Source organism: Xyrauchen texanus, chromosome 41 (genome assembly GCF_025860055.1).
Source record: "Xyrauchen texanus isolate HMW12.3.18 chromosome 41, RBS_HiC_50CHRs, whole genome shotgun sequence".
NCBI classification, from domain to species: domain Eukaryota; kingdom Metazoa; phylum Chordata; class Actinopteri; order Cypriniformes; family Catostomidae; genus Xyrauchen; species Xyrauchen texanus.
The window spans coordinates 35,457,236-35,471,061 of NC_068316.1; the positions used below are offsets into that span (position 1 = coordinate 35,457,236).

At 52.0% G+C, this 13,826-nt stretch overlaps 1 protein-coding gene across 4 annotated transcripts in view; it reads left to right on the forward strand.

Annotated features, from left to right (window-relative positions):
- cdh19 (cadherin 19, type 2) overlaps positions 1–13,826 on the forward strand; it is a 238,028-nt gene that overhangs the window by 44,961 nt on the left and 179,241 nt on the right. For all 4 annotated transcript variants that reach the window (XM_052113585.1, XM_052113587.1, XM_052113586.1 and 1 more), the window contains exon 2: positions 10,501–10,821. In XM_052113585.1, coding sequence (XP_051969545.1) covers positions 10,633–10,821 — 189 coding nt within the window. In that variant the 5' untranslated portion in view covers positions 10,501–10,632. The remainder of the gene's footprint in view (positions 1–10,500; positions 10,822–13,826) is intronic.

The following is a 13,826-nucleotide window of genomic DNA, read 5'->3' on the forward strand; positions in this document are numbered from 1 at the left end:
AATAATAGCCAAATGGCTGGTCGATTTTGAGAGTCAAGCTGTGACTGTATTTCAAAGCGGCTTGCCGCCGGCCGGCCGCGGTCGATTGCCGCCGGCCGGCCGCGGTCGAATTGCCGCGAGGCAACCGCCAGAGAAATGACGCGGGCGGCCCGCCGTCTGACCGCCGGTGGCATCTCGCAAGAAATGGGCGTGACGAATTCGGCGGCAAATGCTGGATCACCGCCAGTGGGACGCACCTATAGCCGACAGCTTGGGGACAGCGGCAAAAAGAAGCCGTGCGGACATTTTTTGCTATCTGGGGGGATGTCCACATCTCAGCTCTAGAAAGACTTAGAAAGCTGAAACCTGTATTTCTGTTCTTCTCCAAGCCTCCTATTTCTATTGTATAAATTTCATAAATTTGTATAAAATCTTATAAAATTTCGCCTAAAAAAACTACAAAAAAAACCCCAGGGCCTCCAAACTCTAGGATCTGACTCGGGGGCCCCTGACGATCGAATATCTGAAATTTCGAGGCCCTGTGACCTTGGGAACCCCCTTTTCTAGACGTCCCACTTGCCCATTGAGCAATGTAATTCCCAGCGGTTTCGTGTACGGGGCTACGACCTGGGGGCTTTGAACACTTCATCGTAGGGCCCTCAGAAATGACCTATCAAAAGGCTGTGTTCCTCGGTACTTTAAAAAATATCAAGAAAAATATTCCAGAAAAATTACTTTTCGTGTACAAGTCAGCCAATTATGCACTTAACGACGTCGTTGGGACTCGAAACTTTGCGCGCTGTCTAAGGACACCCCAACTATGCACATATGTCAATTTCGAGTCGTTCAGACCTTTCGGAGCTCCGTCCGCCAACCCGGTCAAAGGCCTTTTGCACTTAAAGCTTGACAGAGCCTCTTGAATGATGAGAGACAACTAGGGTTAGGGTTTGGATATACGCTCAGGAAGGTTCTAGAGACCCAAACTTTGGTTCCTGATTTGTGGGGCCCTTTTGCTCTAGTTTCTGGAGTTTCAAGAGCCTGCTACCTTTTGACCCCTGATAGCCAAACGTAACACTTGCCCTTTGAACCAATGCATTTTTCACAACAGTTTCGTGGACAACATCCCTAAATGGGCCAAATTAATAGAAAAAAAGGTTGAATGTCTCGAAAATCTCCACGCTGTCTAAGAACACCCTGTCGACACGCATATGTCGTTTCTGAGTCGTTTGGACATTTCAGAGCCCCGTCCATCGACCCGTTGTAGAAATTGAATGAAATAAATTGCAGTGGGACTTTTTCTAGAAAGCTCCTCTGGGCCCCAAACTTCACGTGCTGGTAGTCCGGGGCCCCTAGTGTGTCTTATTAAAAGCTCAAGTCTCTAGATTGAAAACACTTTTTTTGTTTTAATGCGAGAATCAACCTCACAGGCCTCTTGCTCTCAAAGCCAGAAAGAGCCTCTGGTAATCTGGAAAGTAATTTGGGTGTTAATTTAAGGTATAGAGCTGAAAGAGTGCATTCAGAAAATGTCTAGAGCTTCCAAATTTTAGGCACTGATTTGGGGGCCCCTGGGGTTCCAGAATCCCAAATTTCAAGGTCCTGCGACCTTTTGACCTCTTTTTACAAGAAATCCCACTTGCCCATTGAAACAATGCAATTCTACAGCGGTTTCGTGGACGGGGTTTAGTTTGGTGCTAAGACCTGGGGGCTTCAAATGCTTCATTGTTGGGCCCTCAGAAACGTCTAGGTTACGTATGTAACCTCCGTTCCCTGATGGAGGGAACGAGACGTTGTGTCAGAGAAGCGACACTAGGGGTCTCTGTTGAGCACCGATATTCACCTCTGGACTATGAAAAAAGGCCAATGAGAGTTGGCAACCAGTATTTGCATGTCCCGCTCCCGGACATACGGGTATTTAAGCGGCGCAAATTCAGAGTTCATTCAGGATTTTTCTGAGGAGCCGGAAATGGTCCGGCCACAACAGTGGCTCGGCTCAGCGATGTGGCAGGGGAAACACAACGTCTCGTTCCCTCCATCAGGGAACGGAGGTTACATACGTAACCTAGACGTTCCCCTTCTGTCGCTCTCTCCACGTTGTGTCAGAGAAGCGACACAAGGGGTCCACTTATAAAAGTGCCATGCGCTGAGCCATGTACGTGAACTGCTGATACAGGAGCGATCAGGTATTCTTACGTGCAGGACGACCAACTGTATCAGGCTGCACGTACCCTTCCCCAATGCCCCATTTAAGCCATCAGGATTCCTTATCGTTACCCTGGAGGGGAACAAGGTGCTGGCCGCCAACCTGGGAACGGGCCAAGCCTGGCCGGGCCTCTTTTCTCTCTATGTTTCTCGCATAGAGCAACTAAGGCCGGGGCCCTTACACGCATTGAGGGAAGGGGGTCTTAGCCCTTATTCAGGGCGGAGAAGACCCTGCGGAGGCCACGCCTACCCGAGAGGGGAGGCAAGTTTAAGTGGCAAAACCATCAGAGGCCTGCTCAGGGCCTATGTGGAAAAGTCGGTGTGGTGGTGGATCCAGCCTCATAGAGGGGGGAACATACAGCACGGTAACTGAGGCAGCCATGACTGCCTAAGGGAAACACGGGTGTCAGCTCGCCAGAGGGGACAGAACCATGGTGTTACACACAGGGGGAGTCCGAAGGAGGCCTTAACTGTGGAGCACCTATACCAGTACAGGGTAGCTTGCGGTACCCGCAGTGGCTTGGGTCAGCGAGTTCCTCTGCTGAACTGCGACCCACGAGGGCTAGGGCGGAATCGACCAGTGTCCCAAACCTGAGATCTACTGGGAATGAAGGCGCACTGTTTCCCCTGGTTAGGGGGAAGGGCGCTAGGTGCAAGCGATTCACCCGGTCAGATCGTGGGCGTGCCACTGAGTTCTACGGGCTCAGTACCTGAGAAAACAAGGGACGATACTGACTCAACTCGGAGATTGTAGAATCTCGCAAAAGTGTTAGGTGTTGCCCAGCCCGCTGCTCTACAAATGTCTGCTAGGGCAGTGCCCCTAGCCAGTGCCCATGAGGACGCAACACTCCTGGTGGTGTGAGCTCGGACCCACAAGGGGGGGGGGCATGGCCTGGGTGTGATAAGCCAGGGAAATGGCGTCGACAACCCAGTGGGCGAGTCTCTGCTTGGAGACAGCTTTCCCTTTCTGCTGTCCCCCAAAGCAGACGAAGAGCTGCTCAGAGCGTCTGGTGCTCTGTGTGCGGTCCAGATAAATACGTAAAGCACGTGCTGGACACAGCAGTGAAAGTGCTGGGTCTGCCTCCTCCCGGGGCAGCGCTTGCAGGTTCACCACCTGATCCCTGAAGGGCGTGGTAGGAACCTTGGGCACATAGCCTGGATGCGGTCTTAGGATCACAAAAGTATCTGCCGGACCGAACTCCAGGCAAGCGTCGCTAACAGAGAATGCATGCAGGTCCCCGACCCTCTTGATGGAAGCGAGCGCGATCAGCAGGGCAGTCTTGAGAGAGAGGGCCTTGAGTCCAGCTGAGTCAAGCGGCTCAAAGGGGGGTCTCTGGAGTCCCGTATGGACGACCGAGAGATCCCAGGAGGGGAACAGGTTAGGCCGGGAGGGAGTTATCCTCCGGGCACCTTTTAGGAACCTGACGATTAAGTCGTGCTTACCAAGAGACTTGCCGTCTACCGTAGTCGTGGTGGGCAGCGATAAGCGGCGACATACACCTTGAGGGTGGAGGGGGACAGCCTCCTCTCCAGCCTCTCCTGAAGAAACACGAGCACTGACCTAACTGCACACTTCTGCGGGTCTTCGGCTCGGGAAGAACACCAGTCCATGAACAGACGCCACTTTAGAGCGTAGAGATGCCTAGTAGAGGGGGCTCTGGCTTGATTGATTGTATCTATGACGGTCGGTGGTAGGCCGGCTAGATCTTCTGCATCCCGTCCAAGGGCCAGACGTGGAGGTTCCAGAGGTCTGGGTGCGGGTGCCAGAGCGTGCCCCGTCCCTGAGAAAGAAGATCCTTCCTCAGGGGAATTCGCCAGGGAGGGGCTGTCGTGAGGAGCGTGAGGTCCAAAAACCAAGTCCGGGTAGGCCAGTAAGGGGCTACCAGAATGACTTGCTCCTCGTCCTCCCTGACCTTGCATAGCACCTGTGCAAGAAGGCTCACTGGGGGGAATGCGTACTTGTGCAGCCCCGCAGGCCAGCTGTGTGCCAACGCGTCTGCCCCGAGGGGAGCCTCTGTCTGGGCATACCAGAGCGGGCAGTGGGAGGTTTCTTGGGAGGCAAACAGGTCTACCTGAGCCTTGCCGAACCGGTCCCAAATCAGCTGGACCGACTGGGGGTGAAGCCTCCACTCTCCGCCAGGCAAGCTTTGTCTTGACAGCGCATCCACTATCACATTGAGGTTGCCGGGGATGTGAGTGGCGCGCAGTGACTTGAGTCGCTGCTGACTCCAAAGGAGGAGACGACGGGCGAGCTGTGACATGTGGAGGGAGCGTACTCCGCCTTGGCGGTTTATGTAGGCTACGACCGTGGTGCTGTCTGTCCTGACTAGGACGTGTTTGTTCCGAATTAATGGGAGAAACTTCTTTAGGGCCAGAAAAACAGCCAGCAGCTCTAGGCAGTTGATGTGCCAGCGCAGCGGGCCTCGGTTCCACCGGCCTTCGGCTGCGCGCCCGTTGCATACGGTGCCCCAACCCAATTTGGAGGCGTCGGTTGTGACCAGAACGCATCAGGACACCTTCTGCAAGGGTACTCCTGCCCTTAGGAAGCAGAGGTCTGTCCAGGGTTTGAAGGTTTGGCGGCAGGCAGAGGTAACATTTATGTTGTGCATGCCGCGGCACCATACTCGTCTCGGGACTCGAGTCCGGAGCCAGTGCTGAAGTGGTCTCATATGCATCAACCCCAGCGGCGCGGCCACCGCGGAGGATGCCATATGCCCCAGGAGCTGTTGGAAACATTTTAGCGGGACCATGGCGCCTGGCTTGAAGGAAGCGAGGCATTTCAGCACTGACTGAGCACGCTCGTTGGAGAGACGTGCTGTCATTGGGACTGAGTCTAACTCCAGACCGAGAAAAGAGATGCTCTGGACCGGGGAGAGCTTGCTCTTTTCCCAGTTGACCTGAAACCCCAAACGGCTGAGGTGGCTGAGCACCTGGTCTCTGTGTGTGCATAGTAACTCGCGGGAGTGGGCCAGTATGAGCCAGTCGTCGAGGTAATTGAGTATGCATATGCCGGCTTCTCGGAGCAGGGCAAGAGCTGCCTCTGTGACTTTCGTGAAGATGCGAGGGGACAGAGACAGGCCGAAGGGGAGGACTTTGTACTGATACGCCTGGCTGTCGAACGCGAACCTTAGGAAGGGGCGATGTCGAGGGCGAATTGAGACGTGGAAGTACGTGTCCTTCAGGTCTACCGCTGCGAACCAATCTAGATGCCGGACGCCAGATAGAATTTGTTTCTGGGTGAGCATTTTGAACGAGAGTTTGGACAAGGTCCGATTGAAAACTCGCAGGTCCAAGATCGGTCGTAAGCCGCCGCCTTTCTTGGGTACAACGAAGTAAGGGCTATAGAAACCCTTCTTCGTTTCGGTTGGAGGGACAGGCTCTATCGCATCCTTTAATAGAAGGGAGTCGATTTCTTCGCACAGGGAGTGGGCATGTTGGCCGTGTACTGCGGAAAAATGTACGCCCACAAAGGGGGACGGAGAGCTGGCAAACTGAATTGCGTAACCGAGTCGAATGGTCCGGTGCAGCCAGCGTGACGGGTTGGGCAGTGAAAGCCACGCCTCTAAACTCCGTGCTAGGGGCACCAAGGGGACGGGTTTTTTGGATGTACCCGGCGGGGCTTCGCAGCGGTGCGGAACAGGTAAAGCGATGTCGGGAGGCAACGTGGCGTCCCGAAGCTCTGGTGCTGAGAATAAACTCAAAGCACTTACCTTGCTCCACGCACCCAGCAGGGGCAGGTTCGTGACTGAGGAGGAGGTCTGATGTTGGCGTCCTCTGGACTCGTCTGAACCGGCCGGCCGGGGAACAGTCGTGGCGCTGAAGGCGGGGACACCGCGTCCATGGAGCCGGGACTGTTGAGGCCTGAAAGCAGAGTGCCGTGAGAACGGCATTTGCGGGCCATGTGCCCCAGAGACAAAGGAAATAGCTCTTTTATTGAGAATTTGGGTACCGCAGCCCGTGTTAGGGGGTGCGGCAAATTAAAAAAACAAAGGATTCTCCTCCCAGCCCTCCACCGGGGGACGGAGCGGTCTTACCACCTCCGGAGCTAACGTCTTGGGCTCTGGGTGCGTTGTCTCAGGAGCGCCTGGGAGCCTTCCGGGTCCTCGAGGGGGTCCGTGAGACAGGGGGCGTGCGCTTCCCGCAGTTTGCTCGACGCTGGGGCTGAGAGCTGGGCCCGGGTTGAGGTGGAGCAGGGGCTTGCCTTCTGGCCACGGGAGGACGCCCTCAGCAAGCAGACGGGGCATGGGCCGTGGCGGCAGGCTTGCGGCGAGGCATGATGTGAGAAATGGCCTCCGTCTGCTTCTTCACCATGGAGAACTGCTGGGCAAAGTCCTCGACGGTGTCGCCGAAGAGGCCGAACTGGGAGACAGGGGTGTTGAGGAAGCGAGTCTTGTCGGCTTCACGCATCTCGACCATGTTCAGCCACAGTTGATGTTCCTGGACCACTAGTGTGGCCATCGCCTGCCCGAGCGCTTGCGCTGTGACCTTCGTCGCTCTCATGGCGAGGTCGGTTGCTGAGTGCAGTTCCTGCAGCGTGTCGGGATCAGGGCCACCCCTGTGCATGTCGCGTAGTGCCTTGGCTTGGTGGACCTGCAGGAGAGCCATGGCATGCAGGGCGGAAGCGGCGCGTCCGGTGGCGCTGTAGGCCTTCGCTGTCAGCGAGGAGGTTGCTCTACAGGTCTGGGAAGGGAGTACGGGGCGACCTGGGGAATCGCCTCGTACCCATGGCGTGCTCCGCCGTCGAGGGTGGCGAGGGCGGACGAGCCTGTGGCGATGTGACGAGTGGAGAGGGGTGCTCTCCACGAAGACGTCAGCTCGTCATGCACTTCCGGGAAAAACGGGACCGGGGGGGGGGCGAGGCTGTGAGCGGCGCCCAGACCCCAGGAACCAGTCGTCCAGCCGTGATGGTTGTGGGGAGGATGGAGGGTTCCAATCCAAGCCCACGCTGTTGGCTGCCCGGGAAAGCATGTCAGTCATCTGTGCATAAGCCACAGCCTGGGCGTGCAGGCCCGAAGCGTGAGCCCAGGGGAGTCCTCAGCAGCAGATAACACACCCTCCGATGCCGCGGCGAGCTCATCTGCTTCCATCGCAAGAGGGTCAGCAGACTGGCTGTGAGGCGAGTCACCACTGCCTCGAGCACGGACAGGAATCAACGAGCGTGTCGGGGTGCGGGTGGTCCGAGGGGGCGTACTCGGCGGAGCTGCACCCGCTGCCATCCCCAAATCACCTCCACCGCCAGCCGCATCGTCCTCAATCCCGTGGGAAGAAGGAGCGACACGGGAGGCGGCTGGAGTGGCTTGCTCACGGTTGTAAGCAAGCCGCGACCGCAACGTTGTCATGGTCATGTTCTCGCAGTGAGAACATGAACCATCCACAAATGCAGCCTCGGTGTGATCGCTACCCAGACACACGAGACAGCGCCTGTGGCCGTCGGAAGCGGAGAGCACTCTACCGCATCCAGAAACAACACAGGGGCGGAAGGCCATCTTTATAAAGATGCGTCCTTAAAAGGACGTTCAACGCCGCTGTGTTTTGCTCTTTTAGAGGAAATTACTCTTTTAAATAAAATCACTCTTTTAGGGAAAAAACTTGTGAGAGTTGTTAAATCTGCACTGTCAATGCGCAGGAATGCACAGCCGTGCAAACAGGAGAAAGCTGCTGTTGTGCGCTGTAGAATCCAACAGCATGCAGCAGAGGGATAACAGGAACTCGGTGTGTACACGCAGCAGTTGCAGACATGACCATCGGCTCCAAAGAAATTTTCTGAATGAACTCCCGTATTTGCGCCGCTTAAATACCCGTATGTCCGGGGGCGGGACATGCAAATACTGGTTGCCAACTCTCATTGGCCTTTTTTCATAGTCCAGAGGTGAATATCGGCACTCAAGAGAGACCCCTAGTGTCGCTTCTCTGACACAACGTGGAGAGAGCGACAGAAGGGGAACAAAATATTAAAAAGGTGTGTCCCTCAGTGTTAAGGAAGTACTTTGAAAAAAATCAAGAAAAATATTATAGAAAAATTATTGTCACATTACATTCATTAGTCAGCCAATTAAGCACTTAACGAAGTCATTGGGACTTGAAACTTTGCACACTGACTAGGGGGCCATTGAGAAGCTACAGATTTAAATTTGGAGTTGTTTGGAGCTTTCAGAGTCGTGTCCACGGTCCCGCTGTGAAAATGAATGGTACAAGTGGTAAGTGGGAGGTGCTCTAACTTTGCACCCTGAGCTCCAACGGACCCCAAATTTTTCATTATTTTCAACAGATCTCTCTGCCTGTCAAAGGAATCAATGAGACAGGCTGCATTTTAGGCTTGTGTGCAACAGTACATTCATCAGAGGCTTTAATACTTAGCAAGCCCCCAGGGCCTCCAAAATTTAGGACCTGACTCGGGGGCCTTGAGGAGATACTGTTGTGTACACGGACCCGCTGTGAAAATACACGGTACAAATTGTACGTGGAATGTGCTCTAACTTTGCTCCCTGAGCTGCAACGGAGCCGAAATTTCACTTGGTTGCACATCTGGTGCCCCTCTATCACATATTAAGAGGGCAGACTCATCCTGTGATAACTTTTTTCACCTTCAAAATATGTCTTTTTGAGGGTGTGGGCGGGCACCACGGCCACCAAACATGTGGCCTGTGAATTCCCAGAGCGTAAAAACCTATTTGGGAAAAACAGTTGGTCAGGGGGATGATAATGGGTCCGTGGACAGCCCCGCCCCGCCCCCCCCCTGGATGGTCTGGGGGTCTCATTGGTCACTTTTGGAAAAATAGTGGGTCAGAGGGATGATAATGGGTCTGTGGACAGCCCCGCCCCCCTGGGTGGTCTGGGGGTCTCATTGGTCACTTTTGGAAAAATAGTGGGTCAGGGGGATGATAATGGGTCCGTGGACAGCCCCGCCCCCCTGGGTGGTCAGGGGGTCTCATTGGTCACTTTTGGAAAAATAGTGGGTCAGGGGGATGATAATGGATCCGTGGACAGCCACGCCCCCCCAGGGTTATCAGGGGGTCTCCCTGGTCAATTTGGGCAAAATAGTGGGTCAGGGGGAAGATAGCGGGTCCGTGGACAGCCCCGCCCCCCCAGGGTGGTCAGGGGGTCTCACTGGTCAATTTGGGCAAAATAGTTGGTCAGGGGGATGATAGTGTGTCTGTGGACAGCCCTGCCCCCTCAGGGTGGTCATTGGGCATTATAAGTGGTTAGTGGGCAGATAGTGGTACCTTGGGACTCTGGGGGTCTCAGTGATGAGGCGCACCCCAGCTTACAGTCGCCCCCTACGTGCGTCCTTTTGGCCATGTAAATCGGACCCCTCGAGCTTTGCCCGGATATCCCCTCTAAAAACTAAAAGGTCCATTTGGTCGATGAGCTAACTGTCTCGAGGGTGGTACACGAACCTGGTTTCGTCCCTCGCATCCATGAAACGTACAATGGCAGGTGTAATGAATGGGCAAATTTCTATGAATCCTCTAAGTTCCCTTACCTCAGGTAAGTGGGAAATGTCCAGTTCGTCACATAGCTAATATACAAAGGGGATCCAAAATTGCGATACGATCCATCGCACCAGGTATGCGTCCAATGGCAATGTATTTGAATGGGCTCTTGTACACAAACCATGTTTATGCCCTTACCTGGACCACGACGGTGGCCATCGCCTGTCTGAATGCATATGTTGTGATCTTGTGGCCCGTGGGGCGAGGTCGGTCGCCGAGCGCAGTTCCTGCAGCACATCAGGATCAGGACTACCCAGTCTTGGCCTGGTGGACTTGCAGGAGGGCCATGGCATGTAGGGCGGAGGTGGCATATTCAGCGGCGCTGTAGGCCTTGGTCACCTACAGGCTTTGGAGGTGAGTGATGGTCAATCCCGCCAGGTGGCGGTGTTTTGCAGGCACAGGTGCACTGCAACAGCCTTAACCACCTAAGGGAGTTCCGTGCATCCATGGAACACCCCACCGTCAAGGGTAGTGAGAGCAGATGAGCGAGGAAGTCGGTTTCGGACAGTAAAAGGTGCCCTCCATGACTTCGTCAACTCATCGTGCACCTCTGGGATGAAATGGGGGGTCATGGCTGTGAGCGGCATGTATGTCCCGTATGTCCGGGAGAGGGGCATGCAAATTCTGTTTGCCAATTCTCATTGGCCTTCTCTCAAATATAAGAGGTAACTGGGGCTCTCAAGAGAGACCCCGAGTGTCACAACACCAATACAATGTTGAGTGAAGGGGAACTTATTATTATCCTTGAATTGTTTGTGTACTGTCAGAACAGTTCAGATTAATGAAGTGTTGTCACTGTAACAATCTCTTTGCTGTTTCTCAACAACAGGATGAAAATGTTCCTTTCCTTCAAATGGAGCTGTGCCTTACATGCTGTTTGAGTTTGTCTGCAATCTGGGCATTACAATGACAGTCAGCCCCAACATTTAATGAAACACCCATTCAGAAGAAGCTCTCAACAATGGACAATTGTTCTGTTCTTCATATGTTCCTCACACTCTCCATCATGACTGGCCAGCTTGAGGGCAACCTGCATGAGATCCAGTCGAGTCAAACTTCTCACAGCTCTCATCTGAGAGTAAGGAGAGGCTGGATTTGGAGCCAGATATTTGTGGAAGAAGAAGATCCGACACCGAGAAAGATTGGTCAGGTACAGCTGGAGCAAGAACTTGATTCATAAATGGGCCTATATGTCTCTTTTTCAGAACTGTTCATTTGCTTTTAAGGCAAAGCACAATTCTTACTCACAATATGATAGGAGATCCTTAAATGAAAGAGTAGCAAAAAGCTAATACTGAGGTAGTTCAGTGCTAAATAAAAGTAATAAGTACAATTATTTTACACTTTTAAAAAGTACCGTGGTGTTGCAGTGATGATAGCAGATGGTCATACCATGGTCTTTGGATATATTGCATTGCACTTAATGATTACCTTATTTGTGTACCATGGTATTTACGACATAGTATTTTTACTAGTGGATTAGTTAATGTTGAGTCATTTAATTAAACATATTAATCTTGTCAACAAATTTACTGACAAAAATGTTATTTTAATTTTTTTTTTGTCTTGTATTTGTTATTGTTGGCAAAATAACATATTTTCATCAATTATAACAAATACAAGACAAAAAAGACAGCATGATGATAATTAAACGATACTGTTGATGAAAATATATAATCCTACAAGATGTTTACAGTGAACAAACATTTAAAGAAGCATCTGTTTTTGGATGAAGAAACATCAAGACTTGATTTATATAATCAAATAACCTGTCACATATTCCCTGTTGTCTTTTGTTTTTGTGCTTTTATGTAGAAATTCTTGTTTAGTTCCTGTTTCCTGTTAGTTTTTGTAGTCCTTTGTAGTTTCATTTTATGATTGGTTTTCCCCTGATTGTTTCCACAGGTGTTCCTCGTTCCCTTGTTTGTTCCCTTGTATATTTAAAGGGGTCATGACATGAGAAACCAAATTTGCCTTGATCTTTTGGTATATAAGAGGTCTTTGTATCATTAAAACGTCCTGCAAGTTTAATATTTTAAGACGTCCTCCCCATTCTAAACGAATCATTTATTTAATCAAGCTCAAAATACAGCTGGTTCTGGATTCATGGTTAGAAGTGACGTGTCGGTTAGAAGTGACGTAACAGCGTTTGCATATGACCGCCTCCAGCACAACATAACTACGCTATAAGCGCAAGACAACTACGCTCATTTCAGTATCGCCGTCGCCTCACAAGTATTCAGTCGATGGACAGCGAGCTCTGACAGAGACTACTTGTGCACAGGAAAATTACGATGCCACACAGATGTGCTGTTCCTGGCTGTGGTCAAACAAAACCTCTGAATAAGCTGCCGAAAGATCCAGGCGTCAGGGAAAAATGGATGCAGTTTATTTTTTGCGGACGACCCAGTCACGGCAGTGTTAACTTAAGCGTTTGTTCTGTACATTTTAAGGATGACTGTTTTGAGAACAAATCTCAATATGATGCTGGCTTTGCCAGAAAACTGTTGCTCAAAGATAAGTCCGTGCCGACTATTCTGGGAACAACGACGACGCAAACTGTAAGTAATCTATTTTAAACTTTAAACTACTTTTTAAAGTGCAATTTCATTCATTATGAATAATCACAGTGTTTTTACTTAGTTTACTTGCATATTGTTCTGGCTAGGGGCGTCAATAATTGATACATAGGCACTGGCGTTAGCCAATCATAACAGTGGGCGTTAACACTGAAGTCTTAAATGGAAAACGCCCCCAAAACAGACTGTTTGAATCAGAGGATGAGAAACAGGGTGGGAAAAGGTCATAAATCACTAGATTTTTAAAAGTTTTTCTTAAAAAAAAATATATTAATACTATAATTGCACCTAAGGGAACATAATAATACAATAAAAAAAACCATGTCATGACCCCTTTAAGCCCTTGTTTCCCCCAGTTATTTTGGCAGTTCTTGCATGTTTTGCATTGTTCTATGCTTGGTTTCCTGCATTTTGTTATATTCTGTGTTAATTTGTTCATCTTTTATTTGCTTTAAAGCTGCACTTAGATTCTCATTCTTTGCCTGCCCCATCACAGAAGAACTGACCCAAGATGGATCTAGCAGCGTCTTACATTTACATTTTACATTTATGCATTTGGCAGACGCTTTTATCCAAAGCAACTTGCAGTGCAATTATTACAGGGACAATCCCCCTGGAGCAACCTGGAGTCAAGTGCCTTGCTCAAGGACACAATGGTGGTGGCTGTGGGGCTCAAACCAGCATCCTTCTGATTACCAGATTACCAGTTATGTGCTTAGACCACTACACCACCACCTGGTTCAGAACCATTGCCAGATGCACTGGATTTGCTGATGCCCACTTGAAGTCCCTGTACCAGATCAGCCTCCTTGCTCATGAATGGAAGGAATTCCATCCGGAGACCGGTGACTACACGTGGAAAGAGTAAGTGGATTTAATTTGAGATGTTCGCTTCTGGGAATCCTGTTAAAGAGCCAAAATCCACGCCTGTCATGGCCAACAAACTGGAAGCCTCGTCCTTCCCAGAGCTAGCGTTGCCAGCCTCGTCTGTCCCATAGTCTCCCACGGCTCTGCCCTCAGTGTCTCCCATGGCTCCTCCCCTGAGCCTCCCGTGGCTCCGCCTGCTCCCACAGACACTGCTCCTCCCACGGCTCCGCCTGCTCCCACAGAGACTGCTCCTCCCGCGGCTCCGCCCGCTCCCCCAGAGACTCCTCCTTCAGTGGTTCCGTCCGTCTTTCTAGTGACTCCTCCTACAGCAGCTACATCACCTGACCCAGTCCCTGACCTGTGGCCGCATCCTGACCCTCTCTCGGCCCTGCAGCCACCTCCCAGATCTCCTGACCCAGTCCTGCGGCCACCTCCCAGGTCTCCTGACCCAGTCACTGTCCTGCGGCCACCTCCCAGGCCGCCTGACCCAGTCACTGTCCTGCGGCCACCTCCCAGGCCGCCTGACCCAGTCACTGTCCTGCGGCCACCTCCCAGGCCGCCTGACCCAGTCACTATCCTGCGGCCGCCTCCCAGGCCGCCTGACCCAGTCAACTGTCCTGTGGCCACCTCCCAGGCCTGACCCAGTCACTGTCCTATGGCCACCTCCCAGGCCTCCTGACCCTCTCTCGGCCCTGCGACCACCTCCCAG